At 35.0% G+C, this 14,537-nt stretch overlaps 1 protein-coding gene across 5 annotated transcripts in view; it reads left to right on the top strand.

Moving 5' to 3' along the window:
• Nucleotides 1-14,537, top strand: part of LOC147066708 (uncharacterized) — a 222,037-nt gene that overhangs the window by 148,157 nt on the left and 59,343 nt on the right. For all 5 annotated transcript variants that reach the window (XM_085955031.1, XM_085955034.1, XM_085955032.1 and 2 more), the window contains 7 exons: nt 1,066-1,171; nt 1,406-1,523; nt 2,653-4,045; nt 7,762-7,961; nt 8,371-8,499; nt 9,753-11,425; nt 11,995-12,277. In XM_085955031.1, the coding sequence (XP_085811157.1) occupies nt 1,066-1,171; nt 1,406-1,523; nt 2,653-4,045; nt 7,762-7,961; nt 8,371-8,499; nt 9,753-11,425; nt 11,995-12,277 (3,902 nt within the window). The remainder of the gene's footprint in view (nt 1-1,065; nt 1,172-1,405; nt 1,524-2,652; nt 4,046-7,761; nt 7,962-8,370; nt 8,500-9,752; nt 11,426-11,994; nt 12,278-14,537) is intronic.

The following is a 14,537-nucleotide window of genomic DNA, read 5'->3' as shown; positions in this document are numbered from 1 at the left end:
CTCATTATAAAAGTGAATAAATGTATGGAGAAAATCATAAACTAAAATGTCAACGAATGTTTCCTCGTTACATCCGAGATCTCACTATATCCGTGATCGTAATAACCGAGCTCGACTGTTTATTCTTTTTTTAGAAAAAAATATGTTTGTATTTTGTTGTGATATTACATTTTCCACAACTTTACTATCCTATTCCCTTTCCTATCCCTTTGTCACAAATTATCACATTATATCACACCCTCCCTTACGGAGTGATATCATATTATATTGACGATCCCTGGTCAATTTCTTTTACTATAATTTCTCAAACAGATCTTCAGATTCAGTCGATGGTGGATTGAATAAAGTTACCAAATAAAGCTTTTTCAACTGCTTCCTCTGTACTTTTCATTTATTTAATTCTCACTGATGTTCAGAAACAAAGTAACAAAAATATGTCTAATTTAATCAGATTTGTCAGTTTTGTATCACTCTCTTTGATAAGAGCCATCATTCACTTCCTGGCATATAATAATTTGTTTTTAGTCATCTCTTGTAAACAGATAAAAAAAAACTATTTGATTTATATTATGACTTATGAATCAAAACGTTATCTACTATTATAAAAAAATATTATCGATTTAATATAAAAAATCCAAATGGGGGGGGGGGGGGGGGAACACAGGCATTACTCTCCTGCTTGAGAATATTTCATCATTCACATTACAGTCCACTACTGAATGAAAGCCTCTACTTTCGCAGAACTTGACTAGTTCGTCGAAACTATTTATGAATTATTTTGACATTTATTATTTTATTGAATAAGTACTGATTATTTTTTAAGTAAAAAAATATAAACATATATTATTATCAAGGTTATGTCTATCTTTATTGTAACTATTAACTATTAATATCATGATATGTAATTCTCTTATCTTAAGACTATGAAATATGAAATCATTCTTTATGAGTTTTTATCATAAAAAAATATTTTTTTGCAGGCAGACGAGTTTTGAGTTCCTAATGCTTTTCAGTTATGTGGTTGCTTTTCTCATATTTTACAAGTATTTTTTTGTCAACATATAGGCACATATTGCGAGAATGGACGATGAAAGCCAAAAGTTCCTGGAGCAGGCACGACTTGAAGAGATTTTAAACATTTGCGCTGAATATGAAAAACAAGCTACACAAGGTAAAGTTATTTCCATTTTTTGATTGAGGTTGTCTAGTGTTTGTTTATTTACCTATCTATCTAGAAATAATCTATCTTTTCTTGTAATTTTTAAACATACATTTTGTGGATGCCGCACAGTGAACGCAAATATATAATAATTATTTAAGATGTGAAGGGTGTCTCCTCTGTCATTCTCTTCAAACTTAAATAGCAACTTATTTTTTTGCTTCCTTTATTGTTTTCATTTTTCAGGTGTACCAACTACGCCGACTGAGAAGAGGCCTCCCAACAAAATAATCACAAACGGATCACTACCTCGTGGTCTGCAAAACAGTCCCAATATTGTCCAATCTAGTGATGGCTATTTCAGGTAAATTATTTTATACTGTTATTTCAGGTAAGTCACTTTACCTACTGAGGATTTTGTTATTTAATTTAATGCTACCTAAATAATTGTTAATATCATTCATCTTTTAATAGATTGGAGTACTTAAATAGGTGTTTGTTTGCATGAATTGTCTTTTGATTTGTGCATCACGAGTTCGAATCCAGTGACCGGGTCAAATTCGCATGTCGACAATATGTCTGGGGCAGCGATTCTCAACGTTTTTCATTTGACAGAATCTTTGACACATTTTGTGAAATCTGACAGAAACCCTACTGACTGACACACATCAGAGTGCTAAATTAGAAACAGCATAGACGTGTAAAATAGTATTCAGTGACATGCATATACAAACTGCTACTATTAAACGGTCTTCAAAGTCCCTTACTATTGTTATTAATTACTTATATTTTATGGATGCCTATTTTGAATGGAAACATGAAAAAAAAACTTTCAAGTTTGACGTACACTTTTTACTACACGGATACGGCTCTTTGCCTGATTACCTCGCATAAAATTATATCAAATAATGATATTAATATATGTAGAAATAAATAAATAAGTAGATAATAATATAATATTATGTTACATCATTTTCATTGTAGAGCCGGAGTGCAAATTTATGAAGTGGCAAGTCTAGTATTACTACTTACCCCACCCCGAGTAAAAGTGTCGCTTCTTCAATATCTATGATGTGATGTGATATCTAACCTAGCTCACACTTTATTCGCAAGTCTGCCAATTCTCACATAACCCCAGACATAGCTTGCAGAACCCCGGAGTTTTTGGGCATCAGTATAATTATTCCAATCCTCGGAGATTCTGATAAGGTCCATTATATTTTGAAGATCCTTATTATGCCTTTGTATATAATGGTTTTATTAGTTAGTCCAAAATTATGTAAGATGATAATGAATACGAATTCACATGTTATTTTTCAATGTGTGTTGGGACCGAGAGCACAAACCTAATATATTGAATAAAATTGAATGGTAAGATTGCAGATTTTGTATTAAATATTGTATCTATAATATATTATTATTGTTTGTGCTGTTAATGGTTGATGGATATATTATTCTTCATACTAAATATTTGAATAAACATTGAATTTTAGATTTGATCCCGGTCACAACAGAAGCGATTACTCTCCGATCAGAAATCAACCGCCGTCTCCGCAATCACCGCTTGTGACTCAAAATCGACATCATAAACCCGATTTACCTAATTACGAAAATGTCAAAATATTCACACAAAACAACATGCCGACCATTTCAAACGGGCAGTATACCCAAATGAATCGAATCAATCAAATAACCATGTCACCCGTGGATAGCAAAAGCATACAGTTCTCTTCACACCACTCGAGCTATGAGAATTTTAACCTCGAATCTCAAACTATGACGGTTCATAGGCAAGAAAATCATGTCCAAAACGCCAGACAGTTTCCCATTACTGAACTTTCAAGCCCAGTTATGATAAGAAAAATCGCAAGAAATGCTCAAAATAGCTCCAATTATGCTGGAAGTTATGATAGAAATCCTCAGAATGGAGACATGGGATCACCGAGAGTGACTGAAAATAACCCAATGCTTTTTTCGGTGTCAAATTCTACGCTCAGTCCTTACGAAAATATGGTAATTCAAAGCAGAAATGTAAATGCTAATGTGTCACCTTATTTGAATGTCACACCTAAGTCTCCCAGTTCTCATAGTCCTAGGACAAGAATTAAAACAACATATACTCATCAAAATCAGTCTAATCCGCAACATTTTATTTTTCCATCTCCGCCCCCAATCGAACAATTGGAAAACTATCAGCTTGATGCCAGTTTGAAAGCTTTAAGCATCGCATCAAACGAATTGAGCAATCAATGCAACGCAAAGTGTTCGGGAATAGAAAAGCAACTGAGTCTCACTGAAGATATACCAATGATAGATGATACAAATTTTGCCAACGAACTTGAAATGAGAATAGCGAGATTGAAACCTGAAAATCGGAATCATTCTGAGGAACCGGCAGAAGAAGAAGCATTGCTCGATCCAGATAACGTGTTCGGCGGTAACAGAAGAAACTTTGAAGATATTCGAAGAGATTTAATTGCAGATATTCCAGAATTGGATGAAATCCACAGAGATATTGACAGAGATCTTTTGCAAGCTGTAACACCTTCCGACACCAAAAAATCCGTTAATACCAATAATAAAAGTAGTACAAACGAATACCTGCAAGAAATGTCACAAAAATTACGGGACGTTCCTTTAATAGATGAAGTGTTCTGTGAAAATGGTGCCCGAGAGGATGTCAGCCGAGACAGTTGTGTTTCCCAATTACAGACACCTGTTCAAGTGAAGCTCATCAAAGTTGAGGAGGAAAGGAAGAGTTTGGAAGATAACGTCTCCACATTGGAGATATTAAGATGTAAACGGAAGAAGGTGCTAGCCGAAATACACACAGTCAAATGTAAAATGTCTGATATCCGTTCACAGGAAGATGACATCTTGAGAGAGGTATGTTTGATTTTCATTTTTTAAGTTATACTATTGAAGAGGATAAATAAAAGCATAAATATTCATATATAAGTAACCAATGAACCAAAAGACTCAAAATAAAATAATTATTTAACATTTTACTTTGACTTGTAAAAAATAATTTAAATCTTACCCATAATGCAATTCCCTCAAATAGTGCAAGTTGGTTTATTGTTCCATTCGTAAATAATAAAATTATAATGTGAGAAACTCAAGCTAAGCAGAGTGAAATTATTGGTTCATTGTTAATGGTCTCATAACTTACTAATATTTGTATAAACACAACTATAGTACGACAACATCTTCTTAGCTACGTGAAGGAAGGCGCTGTTTCGACTAAATGGGAGAAGCTTGTTAGTTTATAACAGAAGTGCGGTTAAAAATGGGAGGAGCATGTTAGTTCACAGTTTTAACACGTAGCCAAGAAGATGTTGTCATAGAGTAGCGTGCTATGCTGTAGGTAGGCAATATGAGAGATTCGAAAGTTTCTACGTATACATATAATATTTAAAGAAAACTGAAAATGTTAAGTTTTTGGGTTAAGGTGAATAAGCCTGAACAAGTTGCCATTTATTACTTGGCATTTCTATCTACCGTATAATATTATCACACTGACTTCCGGGCGCAAGCGTGTATTGTAACAGTATTGACCATTGATGCATACTCGCCATAGTATTTGGCACCTTGCTGTTTTGTCTATGCTACTGTCTGAGGTGCTAAGAAGTTATGGTTGGTCAAAATACATACCTCACAAATGAAGTACGAGGGTGGGTCAATAATTCCTTAGAAAAAAGCATTAAAACAGTTTTTATTTTTGTATTTTTTTTTATTTCTCAACATAATCTCCTTGGAGCTCAATACACTTGGTTAGACGTTTCTCAATTTTTTTTAAACTGTCAGAAAAATAAGTTTTCGGAAGGTCCTCAAAATAAGCATTTGTCCGATCGATGACTTCTTCATTTGAAAAAAAACGTTGTCCACTTAGCCATTTTTTTAAGTTTGGGAAAAGAAAAAAGTCACTGGGGGCTAAATTTGGCGAATACGGTGGGTGGTCGACCAATTCGAACTTCAATTCTTCAATTTTAGCCATTGATCGTAAACATGTGTGAACACGGGCATTGTCCTGATGAAAGAGGATTTTTTTCCTGTTTAAATGAGGCCGTTTTTCTTCAATTTTGTTTTTTAGCTGGTCCAATAAAGATGCATAATAATCCCCTGTTATTGTTTTTCCTTTTTCCAAATAGTCAACGAAAATAATTCCACGTGCATCCCAAAATACAGTAGCCATAACCTTACCAGCTGATTTTACGGTTTTCGCCTTCTTTGGACATGGTTCGCCTTTCGCAATTCACTGCTTTGACTGTTCTTTCGTCTTGGGAGTATAGTGGTGTATCCAGTGGCGGCTGGCCTTAGAGGTCAAATAGTCAATGACCTCCCAAAAATAAATATCTTACAATCTATATACATTATACAATGTCAATTATCTCCTATATATTATTATCTTACGCCTTTTCCCGTTTTGGCGAGCGATTGTAACGTGACGCACACTAATGTATATGCACATGTATCTAACCACCATAAACACACACGTATCTCAACTCTCGCAGTCATTCGCTGCTCGGTCAGTTTCATGAATGCCGAGATTCATATTTTTTAATAATATTTCTTTCTCTCTCATTTGTCATATGTGAGACAGAAAGAAAGCACAAAACACGCCTTTTTTTTCATATTGTTTTATCGCTTGCATACACAAAATTTTGGTCATTGCTGAAAACGAGATGGCTATACTATTTTCAATATGTAAAATGAAACAGAATGATATAAAACATCTAAACAAATATTTCAAGAGTTTTGTTCTGTGGTACAAGGTCTCATTTAAGCGGTAAACCTTTTTATTCTTATTTATTATCGCTTATTATTTCAAACTGACCATTGTTGTCTGAAAGTTTCATATGTTATTAATTGTAGTTCAGTTTAAATCCAACCTTTGAGTAAAACCCATCGACTGCATTTTCTGTATTTAAACCATTGTATACAAGTTACCGATTAAAATGTAATCTGCTACCTATATTAATCATAAAGTTACCTTCTAATAAGATCAGTGGAAATATAAAAAGTGTTTATATATAAATTATCCCGCCATTCCATAACACTAGGTATTATAATGGAGTTTTTATTAAATATGTTTGATTGTTTTAATCGTATGTACTTAAATAGTATTAAGTACAACAGTTATTAGGTGTATAAATGTACACACAACGTTTGGTTTTTGACCTAATTTACAAAAAATTATAACGTGTTGGGTGCAATTTCGGTTAACGATGAGTTGACAACGTGAAAAATGGAAACTTTTTTAAGGGTAAGTAACCTACCTATAACAATTTCTAGCACTTCTTCTATAATGTATAAAAAGCTAATTTGCAATACGTCTTTTAAGTATACAACGAAAAGGCAAATTAAAATAATATATTCAAAATTGACCTACTCCGTTTTCAGGCTTAAAGCCGCTAATGGGTGTATCCATGTTTCCTCTACAGTCACAAAGCGACGAAAAAATTCATCCGGATTGCGTTGCATGAGCGACAACAGGGCTTTAGAGGCCACCACCCTTTTGCATTTATTGTCGACTGTGAGCAAACGCAGCACCCATCTTGCAGAAATTTTTTTCATGCCCAATTTGTCATGTAAAATAGAAATGACGCTACCTTTTGAGATCCCTGTAACCTCAATTATCTCACTCAACTTTAATCTTCGGTCACTTAACACCATATCGTGGATTTTATTGATCATTTCTGGTGTAGTCACCTCTACAGGACGTCCTGAGCGTGGTTCATCCTTTGTTGATGTACGACCACGTTTAAATTCATTTAACCAGTTATAAATAGTTGCAAGTGAAGGAGCAGATATGCCGTGAACTAAATCCAACTCATTTTTTATTTCCTTTGCTTTTAACCCTTTTATATTAAAATGTTTAATAACAGCTCTAAACTCAATTTTCTCCATTTTTGTAAACAAGCAAATTTTTTTTTCAAATGTACGAGAAACACACAACAACCCGACCAATCTGATTGAAACTTCGCAGCATACTGAATCGGTAGTGCCGCTGCATGAAAACAAACCGCTTACAGTACTAGTCGCGCCACCTGTCGGCTTTTCTAAGGACTTATTGACCCACCCTCGTATATTCAATAAACATTGTAAAAATATAATTAAAATTTTTGACCACTCTTCAAAGTCCGGTTAAGTGTCCGATTAGCATTAAGGTTCAAATAGACTATATGACGATCGGGCACATATATGCTAAGAGCGTTTTAGTGTCTATGATCAAATCTATGCCATTCCGACATATTATACATACATATTGTATGACAGCTATGACATCCTATTTACACTCTGTGACACCCTATGACACAGGACGCCAACATAAGAAACGGGTTTTTCGACATATATATGACCGATCGTCATAGAGTGTATTTGAAACATTATTAATAGAAGGATTGGGCTCAATCCTTTAATGTCCACTGTATCAATGCCAGTCAGGGTAGTTTTTCAGTTGTAGTAATTAAGATAATCAACTATGAGTAATTATACTAAATCAGCTTATAATGTTTTTTGTTCTTCTATTCAAAATTGACTGATGGTGATACCAATTATTGTTTGTATATTTTACAGTTAATATTATCTGATCATTTTAGTTGGAACTGGAGAAAGCTCTTCTACAAGGAGAATACGAATCAGAAATGGCCATTTTAAAGTTGGAGCAACAACGTTTGACAGGATTGCGCTGCGATGCGCAGACCTTCGAAGGGCAGATGAGCGATCAGAAGTCAGAGCAAGAGGCAAGACATGAAACAGCCAATCAACGACTACAAGAAGCTGCCAAAGGAGTTAACAAGTACATAATATTATTCACTTATGTACAGCAGAGTTTATCAATCTTTATCATATTACCTACTGACTGCCCCTTTTAGAAAATATATATTTCATCAGCGCCAAATGTAAATTCACTTGAAAATGGGACATTGAAAATCAATTTTGAATAAAAAAATAAACTTTTTATTCTAATCTAATTTCTTATTATGCAAGCAAAATGTATGACAATTTAAAAACACATACAATGACACATTTTGGTGAAAAACCATTTAAATTTATTGTTTTATGAACAGATATCGCACGACTCCTGACACCAAAACATATAAAACGATTCATACTATGTATCCATATCTCAGAAATGAGTCCTACCATGAATAAATAAAATAATGTTATATTTAATGACATCGGTGTTATAATTTTCTGTCTTTTAGAATGGAAAAAGATTTCTCCCGGCATGTTGCTACTTTGGAGGAGTTACGAAATGCCCAAGAATCTCTTGAAAACGAAAGAAAGACTTTTGAAGACATGGAATTCCAGGATCTCGAGGAGGAGGCTGAAAAGTAAGTGATTTGACATAATGTAATAAAGTCTAATTATTCTAATATGTACATTGAGATTTCATGATATTATTAAGCGGCTCTTGTAACTAGCACAACGCACAAGGCACACTTCTCAGTTTGGGGTTCCAGGTTTGATTCAATGTTTTTGTGATGTGTTTCAATGCTATAATCGAGCCTCTTGGCCTGCTGTAGTGTTTTAATAATATGTTAGGTTGGTAGAGTTGATTCTGTTTTGTCCGGTAATAACTTAGACTGAATCCTTCTTTTTTATCACATTCCTCACTGTTGATGATTATGACTCCATTCAAAGCTCTACTTGTTACATCTCTCCAGAATCCCGTAGCATCATTCACCTGTTTGTACCATCAAATAGAGACCATTAAGGTGACGCATCAGTGAAACGCCAAATAATTTTCAACTGTAGGCGCGACGAAATTTTGGATTCGCTGCCATTCAGTGAGAGAATGTCGAGCCAGAAACACGTCACTTTGCTGCGTGATGGCGACGGGTCAATTAATTCTAAAATCGTGTAAAGATGACTAAAAACGTTACCCATTTACTTTAAAAAGAAAACATGTCAATGAATATATTATTATTGTTACTAATAGAACAATAAACAGAACATAAAATGGACGTATGTTGGATTTATATGACAAATAATATTTCGTTTGACAGGCGTCATTTGCACCCGCGACCCGCAATCCGCACATCGCCTAGCAACGATCTTTTTAGACCGTGCCTCAACTAATGCATGGCCTTAATGTTTATGTTGAAAATAAACCTTTCCAAATCATGTTTTAACTTTTCTGGATACACAAATGTGTTAGTCTTTGTGGTCATCCATAATATGACATGTCATAATGGAGAAGGGTGGGGTCTTATATAATGTGACAATTTATGACGAATAGGTTAGTGGGGGTTGTAAAAAGTGTAAACTCATTTTATAGTAACAAAATATAAACTCATTTTTTCTGTGTATTAAATATTCCCTAACAACAATAAACTGAAATGGATCATTTTCAACAAATTTAAGTTGTAACGAATGGGGGTGGAGTTTAAAAATTAAATTAAGGCATTGGGGTATAAGATTTTGCTGCGGGATTACGCCGTATAGTGACATAATTTATGGATAACGTCTTATATGACATTTTGGAGGGCTGGTTTTTATTCTAATTGAAATTAAATTGTCTTCCTTATGATTAAAATAATATGCAATAGAATATAATATATTTATTGTTTTTCTTTCATTTCAGTCTCGCACACAGAGAGGAACTTCAAAATGAAATAACAGCCCTCACACAAAAAATTGATGCCCAGAAATCAAGAATACTTAACCTCAGAATTGAGACAAGCAACAATCTCAATTCGGCCGTTGAAGAAACAAAAGTCTTACAAGCGGATTATGTCAGTATGTTAAATATCATAGAGAAACTAACAACTGATTTGCAGGCTATAGAAATGGACATAAAAACTGCCGTTACTGAAATAGGAGTGGATTACAGAGAAGCTGATAGTAAACGAAACTCTAGCATGGAAGAAAGACGCTCTAGAATCAAGTCTGGTGATTTCTCTCCTCCCAGCTCTGATAATGAAGATGTCAATGAATTCGAATGCTTTGAAAATAGAAAAAAAACTTTAAAAGATCGGCTAGTCTCCATCGATCAGATGTCCAGAAGTATGATTGTCGATCTCGGAGAGAAACGTTCCATTGAAGATTTGATTACATCCGATCAGGACAGAAGTTTACAAAGTATTGAAAACAGTCCTAACAAAGTTATACGGGAATCTACTAGTAATGAATCGAGTCCTATGAGAAATAGTGATCAAATCTTTTTACAAAATGAATCGAGTCCCGCAGAAATTGAAACTTTTAGTCAGAAAAGATGCAATAAATCCGTAAGCTCTGAGGAATCTAGGGAAAAGAGTCCTATTAAAACTGATTCTGGATCAGACTTGAGTCCTGATAAAGAGAAGAAGCAAGGTTTTTGGGAGAGGAATTTTGATTCTTTGAGTAGATTAAAAGGAAAGGATAAGAGATCAAAATCGCATACTAAATCGCAGGATATCATGTCGCAGAGTTTGAATGAGAATATGTTTTTTAATAATGACAATATTGAGTCGGAGTATGGATCATTTGAAAAGTGTAACAGCTTAAGGAGTTCCAAGAAAAATAAAGACATATCACAAAGTTCGAAATCTGGAGAAAAGTCTTCCAAAATTCCCTCGCTTGCTACTCTCGGTAAGATGATCCGGAGAGATTCTGTAGGGAAAAAGAATAAAGAAGATAAATCGGTGAAGAGTAGCAATGAGGTTATCAGTAATAAGGAGAATATTGATCTGAACGCTAGCAATAATTCTGATGAAAGAGACAGTTTTAAGTCTGAAGGTAGTCCTGATGAAGAACAAAAGAATATTAAACATAGATATGTAAAAAATGCAAGGTCGAGCGTTTCCGACAATAAATATTTAAGTAAATGTACAAAGACTAATCAACAGTCAATATCCATTTCACCCGATCGAAATAATTCAAATATTATTGACGATTTCCGAAGAATGTCCGGCAATTCGTACAATGGAGATGCTAGAGATAGTTACGCAGACAGTTTAGAAGAGGAAGTTAGGATAATTGACCCGACGACCGGTAACACTGTCAGACTCTGTGAGATAACTAAATCCAGCGACGTGAAGAAGATATCTTACAGGAAGAGTGCCGGAGATGAGGGTCGACGATTTTCTGGCGATATTTTCAGTGGCTTGTGTGAGAATACCAAAGTTCCTTCTCAGGATGATATAGATAGGATGTCTAAAGTGACATTGGATGCACCGATCTTGTCCAAGACCGGTGAGATGAACTCATTGGGAAGGCGGACGCTCGATAGTTTGAGGGAAATTGAAAGAAATCGCATGGCAATGTTAGAACAGAAAGGTGAATGTTGTTTCTTTCCTCTTTTTACTTTTTTATTTTACCTTCACAACTCGGTACCTACTTATTCATTTGTTAAATGCATTCATTCCGTTCATTTTGCAATTAATAAATAATTTACCAAAGACGTTGAAGACAACATTTTCTAGAAGAATATGAAATTGAAAATCGAAAAAAAGACTTCTAAGTTGTGGTGCACACTGCAAGAAGCCATGCGATGTGCGCATGTAACAGGGTTCTTAAACAGCACTTATTTTGCGCATTTCACTATGTGCAAAGCAAGTGCTTTTTACGCCTCTCGTGCCACGCGTGCATCACACGGCAATGTGCTTTGTTGCTAAGACTAATAATTGAACAAGCTGCAAGTCATTTCGCATGGAGGGTTTATCTGTTTTTGTATTGCCCGCAGTTGTCAATTTCATAAATTATTAAATGTACAGATATTGCCAAGATAATATGTACCCTGAAACTTGAAATTTTCATGAATTCATTATTGTATTATTGGATGGTATTATTTTATTTTATTAACTACTTACTACTACATACATTGACCGTGTGGAATACTTGTTTAGGTTGCCAAGTGATGGAAGACGAACGTGAGAAAATATCCGAGCTGAAAAGACGAGTGCAGACAGAAACAAAATTGAAATGGGAAGAGGATCAACAACGGACTGCGAGAAACGAGGCGGCAATACAGCAGCTGGATACCGAGAGGGTTGAACAGGAAAGAGACAGTAAAAATCTCGAGAGGAGTACTCTGCACAAGATCGATGAGGACGATGGCACGGGGGAGAGAGAGACTCGAGACATTTCTCAAGACGTAATGAACAGCACGTTAGGAAACGAGGCAGAAAGGTTGGTTTTATTTTATATTAATGTATCTTATATATACAGTCGAACTTGGTTATTACGAGGAAGATGGGACCAACTGAACTTACTCGTTATAAGCATTACATTTGACACCCACGGTGGCCGCGCGGCTTAAGCGTTGGACTATCACGCCGTGGGTCTCAGGTTCGAATCCTGGGTCTGGCAAGTACACATATTGTTTTTCAATTTGTGTGTGAGTCAGGGTATGGACCTAATAGGTTGAGCAAGTGGCTGACATTCATTTCTCGTAAAAAAACAAAATCTGTTAAAAAAAAAAACCTCTACTCTGTGGAGGCCCATATGATCCTATTAGGATTGGACATGGTCGAAAAAAAAAGCATTACTTGTTATATCGTTACATAACATATTTCGCGCCACGTTCTATTTAAGCATAGAACATAAAAAATCTGAAAACCATCGTAAAAATCCCCGAAACAAGAATGGCCTTCGTAAACTACAAAAGAAGTTGTTTATTGTAATGAAGTGCTGAGCGGCCGGCGCTGGTAGGTGCCTACTGACTTCACAAAGCTTGGTTTTTTTACATGCAATTTCAACTATATGCGTGGATACTTTTTCAATGTTGTCGGCGAAAACACGAATTATGTAGGTACTTAGACACTTAACTAGTTTCATAAACGTAATCCGATCCCGGTGGCATCGGTCTAGTTAACTGCCCGGTTGGATTTTATTGCTTAGGGTCGAAAATGTTGTTTTTAAACAATCGACACATTAACAGTTTTGCTCGGTATACCCGAGAAGTAACTCGTTATAAAAGTGAATAAATGTATGGAGAAAATCATAAACTAAAAGATCAACGAATGTTTTCTCATTACATCCGAGTTGCTATTTCCGTGATCGTAATAACCAAGTTTGACTGTAGTTATATTATGTTTTTGACAGTGGTAGCTGCTCTAATACCATACAAGTACACTACATTCTTTACAATTTTATAAAAGTAAACATTACTCAATGCATGACAATGCAATGCACAATTATGTGTATTACCCATCAGTGTCATCACTAATCATCCATGTATATGAGCTTCACTATAAATCTTTCTTCTTCGGCCATATCGACCCCTTAATTGGAGCATATGGACACCACGCAGCGCCTCCAAGAATCCCTGCCGCTCGATAGTCTTCTTGCATCGTTCCAGGTCAAACCAGCATCCCATAGCTCCACCGTATACACTCTATAGATAGTATTTAGCAGTCATCTTTTTTGTGAAGTGTGATGATTTCACTGTTCACCCAGTCCCTTGGACAGCGTTCTTCTTCCCACACCTTAGTGTGCAGGATTGCGCTCAAGTTGTACGTAAGGAATTCAGGATGATGCATTTTTTATTGACTTGCCGACATTTTACTAAAATAGAAACTGCCGCTTTCGTTTCAAATGCGGTGATCCCTATTCTTAGTCTTATTTTTTTCGAAAAAAGATTTTTTCTATAGGCTATATATTTTCAAAATTATGTATGTTCAATAATTAGAATGGTACATTCTTAAATCTTGTGAATTATTTATTGAATAAAAGATATACAGTTGAACTTGGTTATTACGAGGAAGATGGGACTGACTGAGTTTGCTCGTTATAATCGTTACTCGTTATATCAGAGAATACCTAAGTATTTTTCTATACCTATGGTAGGTATCTACTTACTCACAAACCTTAGATTTTTTTTTCAACCATATGCGTGGATACTTTTTCAATCTTGTGGGTGAAAACACCAATCAGGTAGGTACTTAGACACTTAACTAGTGTCATAAACGTAATCTGTACCCGTCGGCATCCTTTCTGTTTGATTTTATTGCTTAGGGTCGAAATGTTTTTAAATGATCCACACATTAACAGTTTTAAGAAAATTTTTGACGATATTTTAGCTCAGTATATCTGATAAGGAGCTCGTTATAAAAGTGAATAAATGTATGGAGAAAATCATAAACTAAAATGTCAATGAATGTTTCCTCGTTACATCCGAGATCTCACTATATCCGTGATCGCAATAACCGAGCTCGACTGTAGTTAATTAAAAATATAGTTATTATTTAAGTATATTACGGTAGGTACTCACTGTGAGTTGTAATTTTCCATTTACAGTGAATTTACGTATGGCTTCATTGTAAGTGGGTTATTATCTTTTCGTGTGTATAATAAATCGTTTTATTTTACTGGAATTGATTAGTTTTATCAGATAACACGAATCCGAGATAAAAGTTTGACAGTTGTTCATGTTAAAATGTTTGCATTA

Source organism: Rhyacophila brunnea, unplaced genomic scaffold, assembly GCF_057557595.1.
Source record: "Rhyacophila brunnea isolate RB1 unplaced genomic scaffold, BYU_Rbru_1.0 scaffold_4, whole genome shotgun sequence".
Taxonomy (NCBI): domain Eukaryota; kingdom Metazoa; phylum Arthropoda; class Insecta; order Trichoptera; family Rhyacophilidae; genus Rhyacophila; species Rhyacophila brunnea.
This window is presented reverse-complemented; position numbering and strand designations above follow the sequence as displayed.